The sequence below is a fragment of the Emys orbicularis genome, chromosome 2, assembly GCF_028017835.1.
Source record: "Emys orbicularis isolate rEmyOrb1 chromosome 2, rEmyOrb1.hap1, whole genome shotgun sequence".
NCBI lineage: Eukaryota > Metazoa > Chordata > Testudines > Emydidae > Emys > Emys orbicularis.
Window position 1 is genome coordinate 275,880,130 of NC_088684.1, and position 24,703 is coordinate 275,904,832.

The following is a 24,703-nucleotide window of genomic DNA, read 5'->3' on the forward strand; positions in this document are numbered from 1 at the left end:
TCTGCCCCTCCACCCAAAAAATTCTCATTTACATTCCAGTCCTTTTTTAAAAACGATGTGATGTATACAATGACTGTCTTTTTTTTATGAAACACCAACTGTTTACTAAGATAGAGGTAGTTTAATAGCTGTAAAATTTGAAGCCATCCATGTCCTACAGATTTTCACCCCCCCCCATCCGCTTTCTGCCCATCTGGTTGGATAAAGTAACCTTCAAGCATGATCAAATAGAATGACTGACTTAGCCCTGCTAACGTAGAAAAGCAATTGTGATGTGACATCTTTTAAAAATTGTTAAGATGAAATGTTAGAACACTTGGGAGCCTGAAAATCCATTTGTACTGAAACTTGGAATCTTTTTAATCAAATGGGGGAATAATTAGCTGCAGTGGTGGCAAAAAGAGGTGCTGCATTGTTGGACACCAACCTGAACGCATCTCAAGGTGGATCAATGTAAATTGTGCTTATATCTGTTTTCCACTGGAAAACCTACAGTAGAAACAGTTGTAGCTGTTCCTTTTGCCATTGTTCTACAAAACAAAATTGCTTATGAATTCTTGAACTATTTTAAGTCACTTTTATAACACATGTATCTTTTTGTTTGCAGCTTACCAAGGTGGCCAGTAAAGTTCTCTCTGAGGAGCCAAAAAGCAGACAGCTCATGACTTCTGATCAGGACACTAAAGTTGTGGCTGAACCGCAGGTGCAGCAAGTACAAGAAGTTAAAGACAGTTCTCATCTAGTAAGTATTATAGTAAAAAAACCCAAACATTTCACTTAGTTACCTCAAACTATCTAATGTAGTCTTTGTTTTGTATATTAAACAAATACGCACTTTTGTTTGGTAGTCTTTAATACAAATTGTATCCCAGAACACTCTAATACAGGATATGGGCAGTACATGGCACCACCACCAAAACTCCTGAGAAATAGCTGTCTAGGTGGCTACATTTCCACAACTCCTGGAAATTCACCTTCATAGTAGTTATTTCTCGGTCTTGAAGTAGTATGCGCCTTTAGTTAACATGTTATGCACTTACTAGTATGCTAAAGCCAATTGGAGAGGGGTTTAATTTTATTTGTTTATATTAAAAAAAAAAAAAAAAGAAAAAGCTACTAACCCTCAAGTTAGTCAATAGAGAGTGCTAGAACCTACACATGAGGAGAGATTTTACGGGAATAAATCTTGGCATGGATATCTTTAGATTAAAAGTGTTGATAACTTGTGTAAAATGGGAATTTGCATCCCATGTAATGAATTTTGCATAGTCAAAACACTCTGGCAGACGGCACAAAATACATGTTGCTGTGCAGGATCTAATAAATTGCATTATGGGGTTCTTGTGGCTTTTGGCAAAATGCATGGTAAATGCAACTTGTGTACAGACTTAGTGATAGTAGCAAATGTTCCAAATAACTTAGACATTTGGGTTTGAATCTTTTTATTAACAAATGGAAAATTTAACTTCTTGCATAAACGGTACTTAAATGATTTGAGACTAAAATGTAATAATGCTTTAAGGAAAATATTGCCTTTGGGACTGGGTGGGAGGTGAGTGGTGTAGGATGGGGGAGGGGGAGCTGCACTTGGAGCAGGGAGCCATCAATACCTCTCTCGACTGAGCTGTCCCAGAGTGCTCCTCCAGGCTCCAGCAGCAGTTGCTCTTCCCCCTCCCCTTCTGTATAACAAACAGATCACTAGACCACTTTAACCTAGTGTACTCTGCTTTTCTCACTTCCACTAATTAAACACATGTATTCTCCAGGTTGTCCTAAAACATGGGCATAAGTGGAGGTTGGGGACCTTGTTTTTTTGTTTGGTTTTTTTTTAGTTGAGTGACTTCCCTGCCTCAATTCGGTTCTGCCTCAAACTCAAATGTGGATGTTTCTCTTCTCTTTAAAATCAGACAGGAATATGTTCAGCCAAATTCAGAGTGGCATTATTTCAGATGTGCAGAGTTTTTGTTCCATGCTAAAGTTGTCTCTCTTCAGAATATCTGACTCTAGGGAACAGTCAAAATACCAGTAATTTTCAGTGCTACATCTGGACCTAATAGGTATATCAGTTGATCTAAAGAAAAGGGTGTCAGCTTATTTGCATTAGTTTCCCACTCTCACAGAGAAGCCACTCACTATGCTTTTTGTCTAATGCTAGTTCTTCTAGGTAAAATGTCCTTAATTAAAACGCGTAATGCTAGATGCAAATTTAGAGCCAAATCTCAAATGTCTGCTCTTCCATATCTGTTTTAGAAATGGGATTAACCATCTTCGGTAACTTTAGAGAACAGATTTCATCTAATGTCTAAACTCTCTAGTAAAGGAGCCACTGAAGGCAGACAGTTAACATGAGTTTGGAAGACTTGAAATGTTATCCATAGCATTAGACCTGAAGGATAAGCATGGTCTCTAGTTTTCAGCTTTTCTCCCTATAAAGTGTCATTATTTTTCAAGCTTTTCATGAACTATACCAGTATCGTGGTTCTTAGGATACCGCTCGTGTAGAGCACCTGTCAGTGACTTAGTATATTGACCTATGCTTCTAAAGGGGTTTCTTTAAAAGCCATATGTTCCCTCTCATACAAAATGTCTGAATATTTTATTAGTAATTATTTGATGCTCCTGTACAAAATCTGGGAATGTGGCTGTAGATTCATGAGCAAAACTTGTCTCTTCAGTAGAATTCAAGAAACATACAAAGAAGTAGGTCATTTAATCTTTAATCTAATTCCAGCTGAGGTCCTGGCTAAAACATGATTAACAAGAAAGCACTGTTTTCCCCAGTTTATTTGAATTACTTTTTAAAGGTTATAAGGCTATATTTCTGTAAACTGGTGCAGAAATGTGCAGATTACTTCTCTGGACCTCTGTGCACTGGGGGTATTCAGCAAAACGTGTTACTGCTTGTGGAGGCCCTACCAGAAACTCTGAGAGCACAAGAGCCCTTCTGCCAGGAGCGTATTGGAATGCGTTGAATCGTATTCCCTAGCCATCCTGGCAGTGCACCTCAAACGAAGGTTAGGCTGTCTGCTTTCTGCCAGTTCAGCCACCCCTTCACAGAATGTCTGTTGCCGAGGCTTCTGGAATAGATGTAGACCTCGGCAAATGTAACTCCTTGGATATTAGTCTGGAGCCTTGAATGAACCAATGAACCCACAGAAGTGTGGGTTTTGGGGGGGGGGTGTTTGTTTTTTTAATTTTTGTAAAGGATTAATCTTTCTCAATAAATGTAGTGTCAGTCTTCCTCTGCGAACATAGTAAGATCAAAACTTACAACACATATTTAGCCATTCCATAGTTTGAGCAGCTAGTGGTCCGCCTAGTAGTAAGCAAATTAAGACTAATTTTTTTTGTTAGGACCCCTTTGCCCCTACTGCCTCCACGTCCCTACCTAGAAATCTGGCTGTGTAGACAATGGCTAAGGGTATGTCTACATGAAGGTTTAATGCAACTTTTTAGCTGCACATTTGGTAACTCACAGTATGCAAGTGCCACCAATAATATGCACCCAATATGCTTGTTCTGTTTTCAATTTCAACATGGTGTGAACACACATTGGTAGTTTGCTGCAAACTGATGGAGTATCATTCTCAAGGGGATGTGGGGGGTGGAACATCCCGTGGTCCTTTGCTGTGTGGCTGAGCAGTGTATATTATGGGATAGTTTTCACTGTGAATTGTGGGATGCGAAGTGGAAGTTAGGAGGATTCAGATTTTTAAAACCCCATGTTCTTGGTGTTTCATGTCATGCTTCCTTTTTGGATGAGCTTTCTTGCCGTTTTGCTTTCTGCCAGCATAGACCCAGAAATGCACTATGCTGCTGTGGTGGCAAGTGAGAGTATGCAAAGGCTGACTGGGCTGTATTACAGTGCACAGAGCCACACATTCGGCTTTGGACTTCACGCACCTTACCACCAAGCAGAAGGAAGGAACATGTTAACTGAGTAGTTGCAGGAAGGTAATTGAGTGCATTTGGCTGTTTTGAAAGGCAGATCGTGCTGCTTATGGAATCATTTGGATGCAGCAAAAAGAGTCAATTATTATAGTTGTCTTCTGCACGATATTTGTGAGACCAAGGGGGGTAAGCCTTATCAATGGGTGGAACCGAGGTGCAGAGACTTGCTTAGCAGTTCAAGCAGCCAGCAAGGCATCCTGTAGAGAATATTAACACAAAGGAGAATACTTTTAGGGATGCCTGTTGCTCATATTTTGAATCTCCTGGTTGAATGTGTGTCTGTGTATCCCACTGCTAATCCATGGGGGGCAAACTGGGATAGGTTTTGAGCAGTGCAGTTTAAGGCTGGTGGAGGTTGGATATTGCCTATACACTTCTGTAAAACTTTGAATTATTTTAGCTTTATTTAAAGAATTTTGTTACATTAGTGATGAGTGAGAATGGACCAAAATGGATCTTAAACAATTTTTATTATGAAACCGTAACAAAGCCAAAAACTTTAAATAATAATAAATACCTTTTTTATACACTCTTTTATTTAAAGGTTTGCTTTTTGTTGGTCAATGTGAACCAAACTAAAAGTGCAACAGTGTAAACAGAGCGAATATAACAAGTTTGCAGGGGGAAGGAGCTTAAAGTTAGTGTGCATAGGTCTTGCCTCTTGTACTCAGTTGTTCTGGTGCCAGGGCTCCAAAGTTCTGGACTTCTGGAGCCGGTGTTCCTGGTGGGCAGATGTTGGACCTCAGAGGGAAGTGGCCTCTCCAAGTACTACATGGATATGGCATGGAGGAATTGCTGCTGGTGTCAGTAGCCAGTATTGCGGCCTAGCAGGAGCATGTTTTGTAGGAGAGCATTCTGTCTCAGGATTGTGTTCGTGCATTGCCTCTCTGTATTTCTGTCTTTTTCAGTGCTCTCCTTAGCCACTGTGATGCTTTCCTTGATCATTGCCACAATCTCCTGGGAGAGCTGGCTTTCTTCCTCTGAGTCCTCATGTACAGTCTCCACCTATCAGCCAGTGTGGTCTTCGTTTGGGACTCTGCCATGAGTTCGCCAAACATTTTGTCCTGAATCTTCCTTTTTTGCTCCTTTTGGTTGGCCAGCCCCTCAACAGTAGCTAGAGGCCCTGTTCTTGATGGTCTGGCTGTTGCAGGTGCTGTGGTTGTGGGAGTATTGGAAGTGGGGAGGGGACATCCAGTCACTTATTGTTCATATTTCAGACTGGCCATGGTAACATTTTCATTTATTATGCGTATGTGACTTTACCTCCTTAAGATACTTGCCGTCTTGGGGAACCTCAGAGATGGTAAGTGGCCTGCATGTGAGGAGGTGCTGCGTGCACTAGGATTTCTGTATGCTATATGTTTGCTGCTGTGCTTTAGTAGGTTGGTGGGGTGGGTTGGGTTGAGTTGAGTTGGAATTCTGTTCCCATTTTGGTTTTGCAGTTTTGTTTTAGGCCCTCTGGTGTTGGAGGGATTGGGGATGCATTAGAGGCCGAGCAGAGAGTAATCCCCTGTGGATCCCCATTAGGCTGTCCTCACTCTCAGTGATGTTGCACTGAGGCAGGTGACTAGGAAGCAGAGAAGAGTATTACTTAAAGGAAAGGCCAGACCAGCGGGAGATTCTGTGAAGTTATTCACCAGAGTGGGCCACTTCAGAAGTATTGCAGGAGAGGAAAGGGCTTGAAAGCTATACTGGGAGGGGAGGGGAGAATGGGTTTGCTATACTGGGGACAGATGGGCATGCAGCTATTCCCGACAGTGTGCAAATTAAAATCGAATAATTCCTCAGTCTTAAATTCTGTGTTCTCTCCCTTGCAAACATGGAGAGGGTGCAGATGGGGTCCTGCTGTGATTGTCAGTGGACTGTGTATGTTACAGGACATTGAAACCTCATTAGGGAACAGTACTGTTTGTACCTTTTTCTGGGCATACAATGTCCATTTATTCCTTATGTAAACTCTGAACAATAACCAAATTTATTTTCCTGTAACCACGGTCTCAAAAAATAGTTGCATTTCGCAATAATAAATTGTTTTCATTGATCAAATGTGCTCTGGGGGTGGGGTAGAGGCTGTGGCTGCACCATGCAGCCAGGTGACATTTGGGCTGGTGAATGGGTGGCATTTTCTAGGTAGGACAGATGAGGGAAGGAGAAACGAAGATGGACAAATGGCCTCTGTGCCACAATCCTAAAGGTTGTTGATAGCTGTGGCTTGCAAGAGATAGAGGACAGTCACCTGGGCGGAGCAGCTGCCATTTTGGAAACGCATATGGGGAGGCCAACAGGTCAGCATGGACTGATGGACAGAGGGAGGCAGGGGCTAGCTTCTGGCTCACATCTGTCTAAAATGGCTGTGGCCGTGGGGCACCCAGAATAAAATCATAGACTTTACAGTCATAAGGGACCATTATGATCGTCTAGTCTGACCTCCTGCACAACACCGGCCACAGAATCTCACCCACCCACCCAGAAGACAGAAGGCATTATATAGCACAACAATAATAAATTGTAAAGATAGGTACTTACATGTTGAAATTCCCTTCAGGGAATTTGACTCTTTGGTTGCAGCATGGCTTTCTAGCAGGGACTGAGCCTCTGCTGACTGCTGCTGGCTTTCCAGCTGGATAGCATTAGGGTTTGGGGTCCCAAAAAGATCTTGACTCTCTCAGGAATCAGCTCTTCTCCAGCATCCTCCCAGTCATCCTCCAGTGAGTCTTGCTGGTCATCTTTGGTGGTGTGGAGAGCAGGTTCCACATGGTGTCTTGGATGAGTTGTGCAATAATTGTGTAGGATCCTGTCCAGTTCATCATAAAATGGGCAGATCACATGTCCTCTGCCAGATTATCATTGTCCCTCATTTCAGTGTACGTCCTCTTAAAATGCTTGCTCTTTTTCCTGCATTTCTCATTGTCCCAGTCTTGGGTCCAAAAGGTCTTTATTCTAGTGGCCAGCCACAAGAGCGTCCTGCGCCAATACTTTTCTCCAGATGGTGATGGAGATCCAGGGTCTCAGTATGGCTCCAAGAATAATGATACAGTGGGATCCAGGAGCAAATGAGAATATTTTGTCTCTGCTCCAGCTTTAAAGGGAGAAGGGATTATCCTGGGAACTTGACACCATAGCAGGAGGGTGACACACATGTGAACAGACAGGTCAGTAATGGGCAACCTGCAGAGCACTGTGGGATAGCCTTTGGAAGCATGGAGGCAGATGCATGCACGTGAACAATAGACTGCACTAATTTAATTTTGCAGGAATCCTAGTCCACTTGGCAAGAGGACTCCAGAGTTTATGGCAAATGAGGAGTTTGTGTGTAGCAATGGAATGAATCATGTATACATCCATTTTCAAACAGGATTAACTTGGTTTGATCCACTTTAAAATTCCCATGTAGACAAGCTCTAAGTGAGGCAGAGGGATTTCTTCAATCTTGTATCTAGGAAACCTCAGTGAATGGACACCATACAACATTTAATGACCAATCAAACTACTTACTGTGTTAGGCTCTCTGAAATAGCTTGGAAACCCCATTGTTGGATACTATTAAAACTAGACAAAGCACATGCAAATTGGCTGTAAGAAACAATCCTACTTTGGCAGAAAACTGAACTAGACTGAACATTTGCCATCTTTAATGTCAGCAGCTTTGAGAAACTCCCATATCTAAAATAATTTGTTTTTAAAACCTCAATATACCCTCATTAAAAAGTAATAAAATTGCCATGGTGGAGTCAAGTGATTCTTATCTTCTGGGATCCTTATTGTCCAGTCCCAACGTTTTCTTTGTTGCTCTAGTACTAAATTACTATCAGTTCTCGATGTCACTTTTTTGGTTTTGTATTGTTTCTATCTGTCATCGTACTTGGGCCATATTATCCCCATTTTACAGATGAGGAACTGAGGCACAGTAAGAGAAAGTGACTTGCCCAAGACTCACAAGCTGACACAACTGAATTGAATTCTCATCTCCTAAGTCATTTCATTCTTCAACCACAAAAGAGGCTGCTTTTCTGGGGGGGGGGGGGGGGGGGTGTTTTTCAGGTGTTCTAATAGCAGCCCTATGACAATACATTTTACCATTCCTAATTTGATTATTCTGTTGCTCACTGTAGAGGAGATCCTTAACTTGGGCACAGTTTGTCTGGTTCATCTACTGCTCAGATAATGCGTCCCTGTCCACCAGAGTTAAGTGGGTGTACCTGGGTCATACGTGGACTGTCAAAGAATCTGACAAACAAGCAGTTGGAAATTGCAAAGAACTTGCTTTCATAGCAGCTGGCTGAGACAAGGACCAGTTTTAGAACATGCTGATGGAAGCTTAACTTGAGATGAATGGAGGTCCTTGTTACCAAGTGAAGGCAACTTGAGGAATAGACTGGGATTGCAACTGTTGCATCTATTGGTGCAGCAGGTTCATCCCTTACTGAAGATTCAGGGTCTACTTCCAGACCCTCCCATGTGCTCCTGCAATGCAGTGGTGGCTCTACTGCCTTTTTATTTACCCTTAAGCTTAACTGAGGTTGCATTTCCTCAGTGTGGACCTTTCCAGTCATTCATGCCTTGCTCATCTTCAGGTTGGACTTGAGTGGTATACTGTTCTTGGGTCTACCTTTTGAAGACCACTCAGAAGCCTCACCTGATGGTGAATTATATCCAACCTACTTAATGGGGTTGGGGCAGTGTGAGCACATTAGCAGTGCTCCATGAACTGCACTGGTTTCTTTCAAAGTGCAATTAAAGCAGTTGATTTGGTAATACTAGGAGATATGGCTATTTTATTGTAAACCCTTGTGGGTTCCTTTTCCAGGTTATTCATGGTCTGGTTGCCCCAGGTGACCTGTCCTACCATATTTGTCCATCTAGATGACACTAAATAGTAATTATTACAAGATTCCCAGGAAAAGGTAGTGTGAATAGATTGGAGAAGAGACATTAGGAAGATTGGAGAAGGACAATGCATGAGGGAAAGGATCTTGCAGAACAGTTGTTCATCAGACCGTTCCTCGACTGATAAGGCCTCACTGACTTGTTTCAAAGGCTGACCTCTAGTCTAGAATCAGGTACAGCCAAAACCTCCATTTCTGGCATCACTCTGATGGATAGAAGTGTCTGAGTCGTCCTCAGCAAAGGTTTGTTATGAGCAGCTACTGGGCCGGACCAACAGACTTCTCGCATATAGTTATTACCCATACTTCTCGCATTTGTATATAGGCATCTAAGATATTGGTTCGATCTTGCCTCCCAGTTTTGCCCTGACCCTCCTTTCTCTCTGCCATTATAGCCCACACTCCCTCTTGTTTCCGACCCATCTCCCAGGTCTCCATGTTCCCCACTTACCTGTGGGCTTTGCTCACCTGTCCCCGTCGGATGATGGTGCCTGTCTTTTCTTCCCCCACCACCTTGATGGTTGAGGTCACTAGCAAACTATTGCCCTTGAAATAGTGAAGTCATTTTAAAGGCTACAGTTTTTTTAAATCATGGTTTAAATCACTCTTTAAAAATATCAATTACTTAAATCAGGTTGAGGCTTTGTAAACCTAATATTCTTGTGCTAATGTAACTTTAAATTTATAATGCACTAAATTTATAATGCTGGTTCTGTTTTGTTTTTGTTCAAGTAGTGACGTTATCTTATTTGTGTGGTGTAGGCAGAAAATAAACTCTGTTCCTGCAAACACTTAAGTAGATACTTGAGTCTTCTCACATTGTTAATCCCATTCACTTCAGTGGGAATGCCCATGCCTAAGTGTTTGCAGGAACTAAAGCTGAAATTATTAAATTTTTCTTCATGGTATTAAAAACGTTGTCACTTTGAAACAAAATTGCTTCACTGGCAATGCAAATGTACTTAGATTTTTCAAAACCGTAGCACAGATATTGTGAACTCTCTTGTATACACAGACCAAAACTTTCAAAAATAGGAGGCTAAATTTAGGCTCCTTAGGTTTTAATAAAAGCACCTGAGTGACTTAAGAGCACAAATCCTATTGATTTCAAAGTGCAAACCATGATGGAGGGGTACAACCTGGTCAAAGTACGTCAGCTGTATTGGTTTGCGAAAATTCAGTGTATCAGAAGGTGGTGGTGGTTGCAAATATAGCATGGGTTATTTGCTTATTAGTGTTCTCCACAGGGTGGATTTGATTTAAATCACTAGTCAGGGAGACTTGATTTAATCATGGTTTTCTACATAAAAGTGCATTCTTGTGGGTTGCTATAACCTTAATACATATTCTTTACAACTCAGAGATGTAGGTTTCATTTTTAGAAGGTACACACTATACGTTTTTAAACAGTGATTTATTTTGAAAACTTTTCCGATTTAGTTTTACAGCTATATCAGAAAATGAATGATTGTTTGGTTATTTCATTTACCAAAGGTAATTGAAGCAGATAATTCACCTCCCAATGACTTCATAAATATCTCCAATTCAACAGGTTAATTATTAATATTTGGAGGATTTTCTTGCCATGCTGTATTAGGAGGAGAACATCACCAGACAGACATTTAAATTGTTTTATTTAACTAAAACAATGTTATGTATTCTGGATTTTTTCTTCAACAGCAAACATATAATATTTTAACAAAACAAGCATATGTCCCTCGCTTCTCACATTTATCTCCAAACTTCTTCTCCTTGTCCAGATCTATTCTGCCCCAACCATCTTCTATTCATTTAATTTTTTGAAACTTTGCATTTTTAGAGAGAGCTGTAAGGGATTAACTCTGTGTACACAAAGTTGCAGAGACAGCAGTCCTCAACTCTATTGTATTTCTCACCTCTATATATTATTTATTTATTTAAAAACAGTTTTTGCTGTTAACAAGCATGTTACCTCGGGAGACACAAATCCACAGTTTGAGAACTGCAAAACTAAGCATCTCTGATGGTATCTTCTAGACTGAGCACTGAGTCCCATTGGGTAGATAGAAAGATGAACCTAAATAATCTATACAGAAGCCGGTGGGACCCCGTAAGATTGGGTCTTTAATCCATGAACTATTGGAATTCATTTACAAAACTTTGCTTAAAAATTACATGACTGTATTGTCTCATACTATAGAATTTATAATCCCTATTCCATGATGAGATATCTTCGAGCTATAATATATCTTAATTAAAACTGTCTTTAGATAAAATGCTTTTTGAGGAAAAAATCAGAAATCAAAAAAATCAGATTTAAATAAAATCAGTTTTGTTTTTTTAAATCAATTTTTATCCACCCTGGTTCTCCCAGTAAGCATCTCAATGAGGCCTGAGATGTCTGTCTTTTTTTTTTTTTTTTTTTTTTTCCCCCCCCTTCCTCCCCGTCCCAGTGTAGATGAGCGTTTTGAGTGAGATTTCTTAGCAGGAAAAAAATCTCTGTAAAATCTGAATTTTATTAAGTAGGAAATTTAAAGAAACAAAGTACAAAATGTTCTGTTTAGCAACTTAAGACTAAACATGGGCAAGAACTAAACTAGCACCTTACCAATAGTTATTTTTCATATTTTTTCTCCATCCTGCCTTAGAATCACCAGAACATATATAAAGAAAATGGTATGGTAAAGCCACAGCAAGTTACTTCTTGGCCACAGAATTTCCCATTTTGTTTTTCTGTTAATGTAAATAGTAGAATTGCTTGTCTGTGAGAGCACTAAATGAAAACTTTCAGATCAGTAGGCAAACTCTAGTTTTAATGGTACTTTGCTCTGTTGTAGCAAGCTTTCTCTTCACATTTGTTAACATGTCTGTGACATCATTCCATATTCTGTATGAAAATATGCTTATGATATGAATGACATAACTGAGATATACTTTATGCAAGATGGCTCGTGAAATATCCTTGGAAAAGTTACTACTTACTGAATGCGATTACAGGTCTGTCACATCTTACGCTGGGGTTATGTTCCGCAGTCAGCGCGTAAAGCGAAAATCGCGTATAGTCAAAATTACATTGAGTGTAATGGCGGGCGGAATCACCCGCACTACAGGTACAGTATTAAAATTGTTGTTTTTCCTCTTTTTTGTTTTGTTTTTTGTTTTTGCCGACCGCATAAAGCTGAAATAGCGCATGTTAAATGCGCGTAAGATGCGACAGACCTGTATCCAATTTGTATGCCTGTATCATTTCTGTATCTGAAGTTAGGAATATTGACTATGTATCTGTACTTCAACTATGCTGCTTTGGGTGACGCCCAAGGCTAATACTTCAGGTACAACAATGGAAAAGCCAGACGGGGGGATGGCCTATCCGCGAGGACAATGAGCTGTGAAAAACATGGCCTTCCTGTGGACGCCTCATGCTGCCTCTGACTCATGGATGCTGTGATGCTACAGAGTCAGGTGGTCTTGTCTGATATTAAACATTACCTGGGACTTCTTGTAACTTTCCACTGAAAAGGAAGGGGGGTCAAGTTTGGGAAACAAAGGATTCCCACCTCATGTAAATTCTATTTAAGGATGGGGAGGAAGGCAAACAGGACTCCTCTTCATGGCTTGTCTGCCCAAGAGGAAAGACTGCAAAAGGGAAGGCAAGGGGGGAGTCCAGACTGAGACAGGGGTCCAGTCTGAAAAGGAATATAACTGGAACTCTGAACCACAGAAACTTTGCAAACTGCCTGCAACAATATCTAGGGTGAGAAATACTATTTGACCTTACAAATTTTTGGATCATTCACACATGTCATATATTCAATTAAATGTATTCTAAATGGGGAGGAGAGACCACCAGTTCTCCTTTCCAGGAAATGTAGTGGAAAAATGACTCAGAACTACATCTGAGTCAAGTTAGACACAAGCATGTTGAGAAACCCTGTCCTAGGAGAGAATTTAGGGGGGAGAGAAGGGGAGTGGGCAGCAGATGGTACCAATGATGCATCAGACTTCCTGTGCTTAAGAACAGTTCAGCTATAGGGACTTGTGACATTGTTCACAGATTTGGTAACTTGGGCCAAGATAGTCTCCATCTTCTCTGTTGCTGTGAGTCTCAAGGCAAATCTCTTGGAGATTTATGCCTTCTGCCAATTCAGCAATGGTGAGAGGCTTAGTGTTGAATAGTTTCTTCTGAAAATTGGCCAACTTAACTCTTTAGCATGTGCATGTCTGAGGTTAGAGAGTTGGCTGTCTGTGTGACTTAATGTATTTTAGCCTTTAAGAACTTGAGGCAATGAGTAGCACTTCCCAAATTCAGGTGTTTTTTTGTTCTGTGGGTAGAACAAATTTTAGTCTGCAACAGACTAATACAGTGGCATACAAAAAATCAGTTGCAAAAAGTTGCTACAGGGAAAACTCTTCAAACAAATACACACTGTGTACAAAATATGGGTAGGGAGACATTGGATATGAAATCACTTGAAACAAAATTCCACAAACCTTGTAGGAAGTATGAGAACTGGGGACTTTGGACAGCTGATGAACATTGATTTTTGGCCTATAAGTCCTTGCTGCAACCACTTCGCAGTGCTGTTCCCCAAGGTAAAAAGAAATCAAACTAGACAAAGATGTGATGTTGCTTGATCCAGACTGGCATCTTCAGAGTAGGTGTTTGTTCCTACTGTATCTCTGTAGAGAGAGATTCTGTCCCAGGAATTGCAAATAGATGCGTGTCCAATTTCTGTGCATACACACTAGTTAATGCAAGGACTGGCTCACTTGATACTTATTCTTCTAGGAATACTTTCTCCCACAATGGCTCACCTGCAAATTCTTGAAATATTTTTTTAAAAAACCATCTGCATGCTCAATTTTTATAGTACGATTTCTCTCACAGAGTACTAACACAAGCTCCTGATCAACCTTGGGGTAATTAAGATTTGTTCTGATATCCTTTTGTACCTTTTCCACTTTGTCTCATCTATAGGATGGCTCTAGATAGTGTGGTTAAATCTAACCCCTGCTCCTTTACTGTTATGGCACTGGTATGTTCATGTTTCCTACATTTGAAACCTGCATGTTGCAGTTTTTCCTTGTAAATTTGTTACTAATAAATAGCATATTTACAAAGGGATTGAAATGTTTAGTTTTTGGAGATAGGACTTTTTTACTTTTTTGTATTGTCTTTTGCTTGAAAGCGGTCCATGTCTCCAGGTGTTTGTAGGTTTATGCTGGCCACTGCTGATAAAGTGTATCTCATTGGTGAGCCATCTTCTCTTTAGAGTTCTGAAGATTAAAGCTTTTGTGTTAGTCACAGTCTGGAAGTGCAGGCTCAGTAGTGGGAATCTGGTAGAAAACATTTTACCAAATTAAAAGGATTATAGGTAATTCTCCATACTGACAGTCTTTCCAAAAGTTTACTTGGGGGGAGGGATAGCTCAGTGGTTTGAGCATTGGCCTGCTAAACCCAGGGTTGTGAGTTCAATCTTTGAGGGGGCCACTTAGGGATCTGGGGCAAAATCAGTACTTGGTCCTGCTAGTGAAGGCAAGGGGCTGGACTTGATGACCTTTCAAGGTCCCTTCCAGTTCTAGGAGATAAGATATCTCCATTAATTTATTTTATACTCCTTGTTTGGCACACATTAAATTCAATGAAAAATAGAGCAGAAATTAATAGCAAGGTATTTGCACAAAGATCTAGTGGAACATCTGGAAGACTGTTGTACAACTTTGTACCCCATAGTACACTAAATAGACGGGAAAAACTTACAATCTTCTTTGCCTTTGCCACAAAGATAAAGAAATAGCTCAGGCAATAGTAAGGTGGGGAAGTTATAAAGAATTAAAAAAAAAAAAAATCTGTGCTGTATAAAATTGGGAATAGACAAGGTAGAGATAGCTGAGTAATCTGAGAGAAATGTGATTGTGGCCTTGTTTAAACTGAAGCTGAAGGATTGTGTGTTTAATTCAATTTTGGAAACTTCTTTCAGAACTTGAAAACTGTTTGCCCAATACAAGTAAGTATCTTTCCTAGACAAGTGTCGTCAATTTAAGCAGCATGTATTCTTTGCTTTATTTATTGATTTGATTGATAGCGCTCAGGTTCCAGTCTCTATAGTTGCACAGAGAATCTTCTAAACCTGAACTAAGTGTGAAATAATACAGGGTCATATTCCTGAGTCTGCAGGCATGGGACCATCACCTGTGCTGCTGTTCAGAACTTGTTACGCAGCAGCAGAATAAATGTTAATTGCAGCAGTTGAATTGACAAGACTTGACTTACAATCTCCTAGGTGGCAATGAAACTTCTGAATAGGTGACTTTCATGCTGATGCTTCTTGGGAAAGGTCTGAGCAACAGCAGAATAAGACACGGTCTGTTTTCCAAGTAAAACTGAAAAGATGCTGGGAGATGGGTAACTTGGTTAGACTCTCACTACCACTTTTGGAGAATCTTGGAATTTATGAAGTGGATGAGAAGAATACACACTGTTCCTTCCAGTATCCAGAGGAATTTTTGTGGTAACAGTGGAGGCACGTTTCACATTAGTCTCCCATACTAGCCACAGGCTATAAAAGATAGGCGTTCCCTAGGCTGTACCAAGAGTATTTTGGTTGTAAGCCAAGCCTTGATGATGGGAGGTTGGTTCTGTTCATTATTCCTGGACAATTAGACCTGGAACACTTAGTCCTGGTAAATGTGTCAAGCCTTATGGAAAGGATAAATGGGAGAATGGGCAGATGGAAGAACGCCTAGTTGTGGATGGGAAGTAGGGGAATTTATTGTTGGGATAAAATAGAAAAGATAAGTAGAATGAGTGAGCAAGCAAGATTTTTGGCAAAAATGGCATAGACAAATAGAGGAGGAGGTAGAACTACCATGTAGGTAAAGGGGGGGGGGGGGGGAGAACAGGAAATAGACACTGCAAACAGTGCCGGAAAAATTGTCTCGTAGGAAAGAAGAGTAAAGTGAAGTCCAAGAAGGGAAAGCAAGAGACCATTTAAAATTAAATAAACAAACCTACTCCTTTAAATTACAGTGGTGTGGTGACAGAGGCAATTTTGCTTTATGATGAGGACAACTAAGCTTGGTCAGAATTTGAAAGCCCTGAAGAATGGAAGTAAAAATTATGTAGATAAGACTAGAACAGATATCTAGATATGTTGCAGGGCTTTCTGTTTTAGAAAATTAATGCATTTAGTAGAGCACTTAGAGTGAACTACAATAACAATGAAGCATGCTGTGGTATTGGTTCATTAAATGTATTTCCCTTTAAACCTGCAAGCGCGTCAGATGTATTGGAGTTGTACAAGGGGGAATAACAAGTTGCCTGAGTAACTACTATATTTATATCTACTTTTGGACAAGCGATTGTTTTGTATTGATATATTAATTTTAAAAAAATGGTTTGGAGGAGAGGAATTTGGATAGCTTATGACTCTTGATTACAAGAGTTGTGACCTTTAATTCGCTTTTCTAAAAAGTAGTAACTTAGTATATATTCACCTTTATAGAAACACTTTTGGAATATAGTAATGTGCACAACAGCTTCAGTAATACTTTTTCTCTGTTTTTTTTAATTTGAATCAAACTTGCATGTAGCTCTGCTTTAGATACTCTTGTACAAATATTGATCTGCAACTTGAAGGAAAACCAGTTTAGGGCATGCTTGCACTTTGGTAAAGACATAGTTAAAATAGTTTGGTTTAAGGTAGGGTGACCAGATGTCCCGATTTTATAGGGACAGTCCTGATATTTGGGGCTTTTTTTAATATGGGCTCCTATTACCTCCCACCCCCTGTCCCGATTTTTCATGCTTGCTATCTGGTGATACTAGTTTAAGGAAATCTCAGGAAATGTAACAATTCAATGCTCACAGGTCTTAAAATATTAGCCAAATCTGCTATGTTTTGGTTAGGAAAACTCTTTGACTAGATATTACAGTGCATATAATGAAACATTGCTCTGTAACTGGGATTTGGACTTTGAGTGGCAATGGCATATGAGCTCCCTGTACTATTTTTGGCATCTGGGTGTTGGCTTGTCTTTTCAGAAGCAGTAGAAAGTTAGTTTAGATGTGCAAGAAGGCGATTTGCAATGTGAGCTCTCCTGTAGTACAACTTCTTTAAACATGGGTTGCTGCTTCAGTAAAGAACTAACTACCAGCAAAAATAATGAAAAAACTGGCCTGTTACAAAAATCGGTGGAAGAGGAGGCACCAGAAAACAGGATAAGTAAAACTTTACCTTCAATTTTAGAAACTGTGGAAAGTAAGGAGCTGCACGCAGCAGAAAAGACAGCTAATGGGACAGCTGCTTTAGTCAGTATTGAGTGCATTCATACCGATAATTGCATGGAGCCAAATCCTAAACGTGGGTTCTGGGGTAGAAAAACAAAGTATCCTTCATACAGAAGTGTGGAGAACACTGATAGTGAGCAAGTCACTAAAAGAAAGTATAACAGACCTTTTAACTTTTTTCTTTCATTTAGTCATATCCTAAAGGTCTTTAAAAGATATGAAAATTTGGAAAAGAGTGAAGAAAAGGAAGACTGGGATGGCAGTGAAAGAATAATTGAAAATACCAATAGGAATACTCAGTGTGTGAACAATACAGAAATCTCTCAATGTAATAGTCATAATGGAAATAAATATATTCTAGCCAGAGAGCCATGTTCATTGGATTGTATTTCTCCTTCATGGGAACCGGTGGCTCTAGACCAAGGCTCACAGGAAGAAACTTTGGTAAATATGAGTTATCTGGAATATTACCCAGTTAAATGTGAATATTCACGAACACAGAATGAAATAATGGAGAATGTTCAAGACAACAGTCGTGACAGCCATAGAAAGATTTCAGATACATCATGCAGACAAACAGCAGTTCCAGCTTTTACCTATATTGATATAGACCATAGACAACATAGACGAGAGGAGTTTTATAGTATTTGTATTGTAGATGCTGAAGATCTGAAAATGGATGAAGAGATGCCAGCTACTGAGCATGGAGCGATTGCAGCAGACGTAGATAATTCAGCTGTTACAGTTGAAGGAATGTGCAATGTGGTATGCCCTCTAGACACTAGGAAAGAATTTCCAATCCTGCAGTCAGCACAAGTAGAAGCAGAGTTTAATACACAGAAAGAACCCTCTGTAGGTGAAGAAGAGCATAGGTCAAACCTGCAAAAAAATGAAACAAAGGAGTATCGTCATATGGACGTCCAATCATCTTATAACGACTTACTGGATAGCAGCTGTCAGACATATAAGCTAAATATGGACACTATAGCAACAGATGGTTTAAGAGCACTAGTATATGATGAGTTTCCTGAAAATAGAATTCAAGGATTGGATACACTAGATAGTAATGTCAGTTTGAATGAATCAATTAATAGAAACAATGAGTCTGTAAAATTTGTGAATGCTCTCGGAGAAGAACAATATTCTTATTCAAAAAGTGTGAAACGTGTTGACAGCTCCACTTCTGACATCTCATTGGCTTTAAATGCTAAAGAATATAATTCAGGAAAGACTGAGAGAAATTGTAACACTGAGACCACACCATTTCATTTAAGTGAACATTTACTGAAAACTGAAAAGGAAGCAAATACTAAACAAAAGTTAGACGATACTACAGTTAACTTACGTTTCCACTTAGAATGTCACAAAATAGACAGTGATTCCTTTTCAGTGAAACAAGATCTCGAAAACCTTAGCCAAGAGGATTCCCTACTAAAGCCAGAAAGTCAACTAAATTCTAGTGAGAAAACAAACAAATTTCAGACAATGTACTGTGAATTTAGAAAAGAGGCCCCTTTTACTACTTGTGAACGTGACAGTAAATTGGAACAGCTCCTGGAAGATGAAGAGAAATACGCAGATGAAATTTTGTGTAACTTGGAAAATGCTTTGGTTGCAAACACGATTAAAGTGCCCTCAAAATTGAAGAGTGTGTTAGATTTTCAAACTGATATGAAAGGCAGCACTGAAACAAAAATGTCAAATGTTTTAAGTCCTAATACCATGGAAGATGACAATCATGTGAGCATCATTGGGCAAACTCCCTCATATCAAGCAGATAACATTCGTGTGGAAACTGGTTGTCTGAGGACTTCATTAAGGGTAAGAAATCATACTTTAGCATCTTGCAAACCACATAACATAAGTACACATGCAATAATCCAAAAGGAAAACTGTCTAGAATGTCAGCTTTCACCAGCACTGCCAGAAAATAAAGATAAATTATATGACTATTCCAGTTCATTTAACAAAAACAGTATTTCCTCTGTATCTTTGCTGGCATATTCAAATGTAAATAAAATGGACTTGAATTATAAACAAGATGAACTATGGGATAAATGTTCATTCCATGCAATGGAAAATGAATTGAGTGCTGGGACTGACCCTGCCAGATTAACAGGTGGTGGTGTAGAAATGGTAAAACAGCCAAAACTAGAAATGCATCAACGGGAGACGGTTAATAATGAAACAGAAAATAGTGAGCCAGATTCTGAAGTTACCATTTTTGATCGTGACAGTAATACACTAAGCCTCAATAGAGACTTAATGCACAATCAGAATGTTTTCTCAGTTATGCATGATAGACCTGTAACTTTGGAAGACTGTACAGATGATAGATTAAAAATGGGGAACAGTTTCAGAAATCATGAAAGAGCTAGTAATCATATATTTGGATCTCCAAGCTGTCTGTCTCCATCAAGTCAAAGATCCTATTCAGATGTTCTTCAGAAACAAGTGAGAAAGTGTGATGTGATAGGTAACTGTGACGATACAGAATTAGAATCAATTTACATTAAAAGGCGTACTGAACCTTCAGCTGAAGAACTTTCAGAAACTTATGAAAAATGTGTTTCAGATCTACAGGAACCAGAATTTCAAAGGGGTGAAGAGAATCTGTGTCTCAATCCGTCAAAGGAAGAAAATGTTATTGTTTCTAATACATCAACTGACCATGCAGAAGCACAAACCAGTGAGAATATAAAGTGGTTGGGAACAAAGAACACTGAATCTGAAAACAGCAGTTACATTCTAGATGCTGAGATGAAAAGTTTGAAAACTATTTCCACCGCAAATCACGAACAGACTGAAACTTGTGATCTGAACACAACTGATAAAGATTTTTGTGGGGGTTTTACTGACCCAGGGCAGGTAGATAGATATGCTGCTACTCCTTCATATGAATTACCTAATGTCCCAGTTGGTGCTAGAGAACTTCAGCAAGGCAATGAGAGGTGTGTTTTAGATCTGATGGAAGATATTTTGAATGAATCCGAAAATACCTGTAAACTAGATGCACAAAATTCCCAAGATGAGATGGGTTCACAGTTCTTAACTCTGCAGACTGATAATGCTGATTTAACAAATCAGATTTTTTCTGACACCATTTTTAGTGGTAATAGTGAATATCTGATGGGCTATTTATGGAATACTGCTACTTCTAATACAGTTACGGAGAATGACAGACAACACGTAACTAATGAGAATTTCCAGAACCAGCCTCAAGATTTGACAGTTTCTTCATTTGCTGTAAAAAGAGATCCTTATCAGTTACTAGTAGCAAAAAATGGTGGTATTTGGGGATGGCAAGATGAAGAATTTGTAAGTATTTTTATAAGCATGATTTGATCATTTACAGTATATTAGACTTTAAAATATGGCTGTTGAAATTGGGAGTTGGAGTAAATCTAAGTCCAATTTATGATTTGACTAAACAGCACAAGTTTCATATACTCTTTCAAAAAGCATATTGATCAGTTTTGGCTCGATAAAATGAAGTTTACGTCATGCTGATATAATCCAAAAATGTTACTGAACATTGTCAAATCTAAATCAATGCTGTATTTTTGCTGTTTAGAAGTTTAATCCTTGCCAAAGTATGTGAATTTCCAGAATTGAGAATTGCTGTATAAATGAGATCTTGCCACATTTGTTCATCACAAGTAAGGAAAGCTATCTGAAGATTGTCAGTAGTCCCCTTCAGTGTGGTATCTAAGAGCTATATTTATAAACACAAAATAAAATGACATTTTCTATTCTAATGTATTCTACATCAAGTATATTAAAAACTGGTAAGAGCCTGCATCACTTACAGGAAGTTTTAAATCTTAAATCAAACTTTTTCAGAGTAGTTCAGATCAGCCCTGCAAGGCGTCCGTTTATTTCAGTGGGAATGCCTCATGTATGTCAATATTAATTAGATTTTTAGAACCAAGTAAATCTTGTGCCTGCACACTTCACACCAAGTACTCCTTCTCACGAGGAAGGATGGTACAGTGGGTAGGGGCACTAGGCTAGGACATGGGAAATTAGAGTTCAGTTTCCTACTCTGCCACAGACTTGCTATATGAACTTGGGGAGGTCACTTAGACCCATACTTGAAAAGGTAGTTAGGCATTGCAGTGCTGAGTGGAGCAACACCTAAATACATGTAAAAACTCTGCGCCTTAGTCTGTCTGTCTGTTTCCTATCTGCAAAATGTGATAATAGCACTTCCCTTCCAGAGGTGTTGAGGCTAAATACATGGAGAAATTGACAGAGGTACAATAGTGATGGGGCTAGATACATGTGCTATGCATCAATCTTGCTAATTTACCCCATCCTCCCCACCTAAATCTCTTGTAGCATGAATCATTCCCACCATTCCATCACTCACTTCGGCTCATCAGTTCTCCACACCCCTCATTTAATCACTTTTCTCTTCCACCAAACCCAACCCTAAAATTCATCACCTTCCTCTCCTACCAAATCTGTTAAATTATAATGAGTTCCTTGGTGGCAGTGGCAGCAACATCACACCCAGGGGCGGCTCTAGCTTTTTTCCGCCCCAAGCACGGCAGGCAGGCTGCATTGGGCGGCATGCCTGCGGGAGGTCCGCCGGTCCTGTGGATTCGGCATACCCGCCGCTGAATCCGTGGGACCGGCGGACCTCCCACAGGCAAGCCGCCGAAGGCTGCCTGACTGCCGCCCTCACAGGGACCGACAGGGCGCCCCCTGCGGCTTGCCACCCCAGGCACGCGCTTGGAGCGCTGGTGCCTGGAGTTGCCGCTGACCACACCCAACCTGGGTAGGCCTCAAGTCCTCCCTGATGGCAAATGCCTCTCCCTTTCCTTGCTGCTCCACTTCTGCTGTTCCTGAGGCATGGGGGTTCTGCTTTGCCCCCTCCTTTATTTAGGGAGGAGGCATGTGGAGCTCCTGAAATCTTTAGTTCCTTCCTGGAAAGGGATTAGGAACTTGGGTATCTTCTGCTCACCTTTGAGGAGGGCATCGTGGAAGTGAGGGGGGAAGGAAGAGGCTGCAGTGGAGCTAAATAGGAATGCTCTGCGTTAGGTCTTGGCCAACTAGGGGAGAGAAAAGAACAAACTTGACTTGCAGCTGCTTCTCCAACTCTGCCTTGGTTCGCTAGCAAAGCAAATGGAGTTCCACCTACAGGCCCCGTGTATCAGTAGCAGCTGCTCTGACCTTGCCCAGCAATTTCAGCACCGGCACCTGATTCACGTTTTTAAGGCCCTTTGCAATCATAAGGGCTGGGAATTTACTTTGTTTTAAAAACGGAAGCTGATGGCATTGATCATAATCACTTGGGAAAGCTTCCTGTGCAAGCAGGCAAGTGGGATTTTGCAAATCTGTTTTAGGTTAACTAAAAATACTTACTCTACCACTTTCTTTGCCTTTTTAAATGTTGCAAGCCAGAGGAAAACAGTGGTTTAATTTCTTCAGATCTGTTTACCCTTTGGGGGGAAGGGTGTACTAGCACAATGCTGCCATGTTTGGGTTGCAGGCAGCTCAGAATATAAACTGTTCACTGTATACCATCTATAATACTTTGTTAATCAACTAAAATTTGAAACTGTTAAACTGAATTTTGTGAACTTAAGTCTAGTAGTTGGTGTCAAATAGCAAGTAAACCAATTGGAAAAATGTGAGTAGTCTTCAGAAAATGGAAAATTCTTAACGTTTTTGTGCTTGAAAGATGATGAAATAAGATGTGCCATAATGGAAAATGCTTGGGGTGCCCTGTCTACATTGAAGTGTAATGTGCTGACATTAGCTGGCTCTGTGATCATTCAGCAGTATAGTGCCATAACATTTGTTTTTTGGAAAAGCTGGACAATAAATAACACAGCATGCCTGAATTCAGCAGCATTTAAAAGTATTACCTGCCACACACATTCATCACCCTTTTAAACTAGTATTGACCTTCTGGTTGTAAAAATGGATGAATTGGGAGTGTAAATGGAACAAAATTGTCTTCAGCACTATTGCCGTTTTAGTGATTTCTATAATGATTTTGGAAACAGTGTTGTCCTATCCTATTTATACTAATTGTTTCCAATGCTGGTTAAGGGAGGGGGCATACGCTGTCAGCAGCAGCAATTCAGTTTGCTTGTATAGGTGGTGCTAAAGGAACATGCCGAATTATCATGTTTTACTACCAACTTTTTGGCCGCCTTCTTGCCAAATGGTATTACCCAAGTTTTGTCATACGTACTTCATATGGTGCTATTTTTCTCCTCTGTTCTCTTTCACAGGAACAGGCAGGGAACAAATCTATTGAAGTAGAGATGTAACAAATATTTGTTAATACATCTTTTCCATTGCTTACTAACAAACTTACAGGTGACAGATCCATGGAAGCTACAAACGTTAGTCTTTGTAGCCTGCAGAAATGTTAAGTTCTACATAATGGTGTCATCCTTGCACCAGTAGTTCTATTACTGTTTCTCGTTTTTCCTCAATGCAATCATGTGGTGAAGAAACTTGGGATGCCCTCTAGCATTATATGTCCGGTTCCTTTTATGTCACATATATAAATGTGACTCATCTACAAAGTACATAATCCAAAATTTCTTTTGTAGGAGTCAACCAAGGTTTCTGAGTTAAATCCTAATGCAAAGGTATGGGGGAATCATATGTTACATTTGGAAGCTAGTGGTGCCACTGATGGTAGCGTGAACAAAACCTGGGAAGAAATACCTGACCATCCTCCAGATTCCTGCAAAGAAGGTATGAATAATAGTTTAAAAAGCTTCCGTTCTGGCTGAAGTAAGCCCAGTCCAGAACTTCCGAGTAATGTCACAAATTTTCTAATGTAAGACATAAACATGAAAATGATTAAGAAAACAAGGGTATTCTCAGATTTCTTCCAGAATACAATTCTTTACTGAGGTTCATTTATATAAATCAGTTATTGCAAATGAAAGTTTAGACCTCCTTAATGAAAAATCCACTTCAGACATTTTCTTGTAATCCTTGCTACAGGACTGGATGCCAATGGTGATGGTGACAAAAAGCAGCAAAATGCAGTGTTAACAGAACTGCAAGAGCCAACGCTAACAGTTCCAGGGTCGGACCAAAGAGATATGAACCCTTTGGCTCTAGATAATTCAGAGTATGAATCGATACATGAAACCACCCAGACAGGTAAGAAAAGTAACTTTCTTTATGCTTCGATAGAAATTAATTGTAAACTCTTTATCTTGTAACTGAATAATGAACATATACAGTAGAACCTCAGAGTTGCAAATACCTCGGGAATGGAGGTTGTTCGTAACTCTGAAATGTTTGTAACTCTGAACAAAACATTATGGTAGTTCTTTCAAAAGTTTACATCTGAACATTGACTTAATACAGCTTTGAAACTTCACTATACAGAAGAAGAAGAAGAATGCTGCTTTTAACCATCTTAATTTAAATAAAACAAGCACAGAAACAATTGCCTCGTCATCCTTTTTTTTAACTTTCCCTTTATTTGTTTAGTAGTTCACGTTTAACACAGTACTGTACTATAGTTGCTTTTTTGTCTCCACTGCTGCCTGATTGCATACTTCTGGTTCCAAATGAGGGGAGGGGTGTGTGTGGTCAGTTCATAACTCTGGTG

At 39.8% G+C, this 24,703-nt stretch overlaps 1 protein-coding gene across 1 annotated transcript in view; it reads left to right on the forward strand.

Annotated features, from left to right (window-relative positions):
* The first annotated feature begins 661 nt into the window (after positions 1–661).
* Positions 662–24,703, forward strand: part of LARP4B (La ribonucleoprotein 4B) — a 62,589-nt gene continuing 38,547 nt past the window's right edge. Inside the window, exons 1-6 of the mRNA XM_065398611.1 lie at positions 662–754; positions 1,625–1,634; positions 2,213–2,243; positions 14,903–14,915; positions 23,685–23,829; positions 24,085–24,246. Of these exons, the coding sequence (XP_065254683.1) occupies positions 662–754; positions 1,625–1,634; positions 2,213–2,243; positions 14,903–14,915; positions 23,685–23,829; positions 24,085–24,246 (454 nt within the window). The remainder of the gene's footprint in view (positions 755–1,624; positions 1,635–2,212; positions 2,244–14,902; positions 14,916–23,684; positions 23,830–24,084; positions 24,247–24,703) is intronic.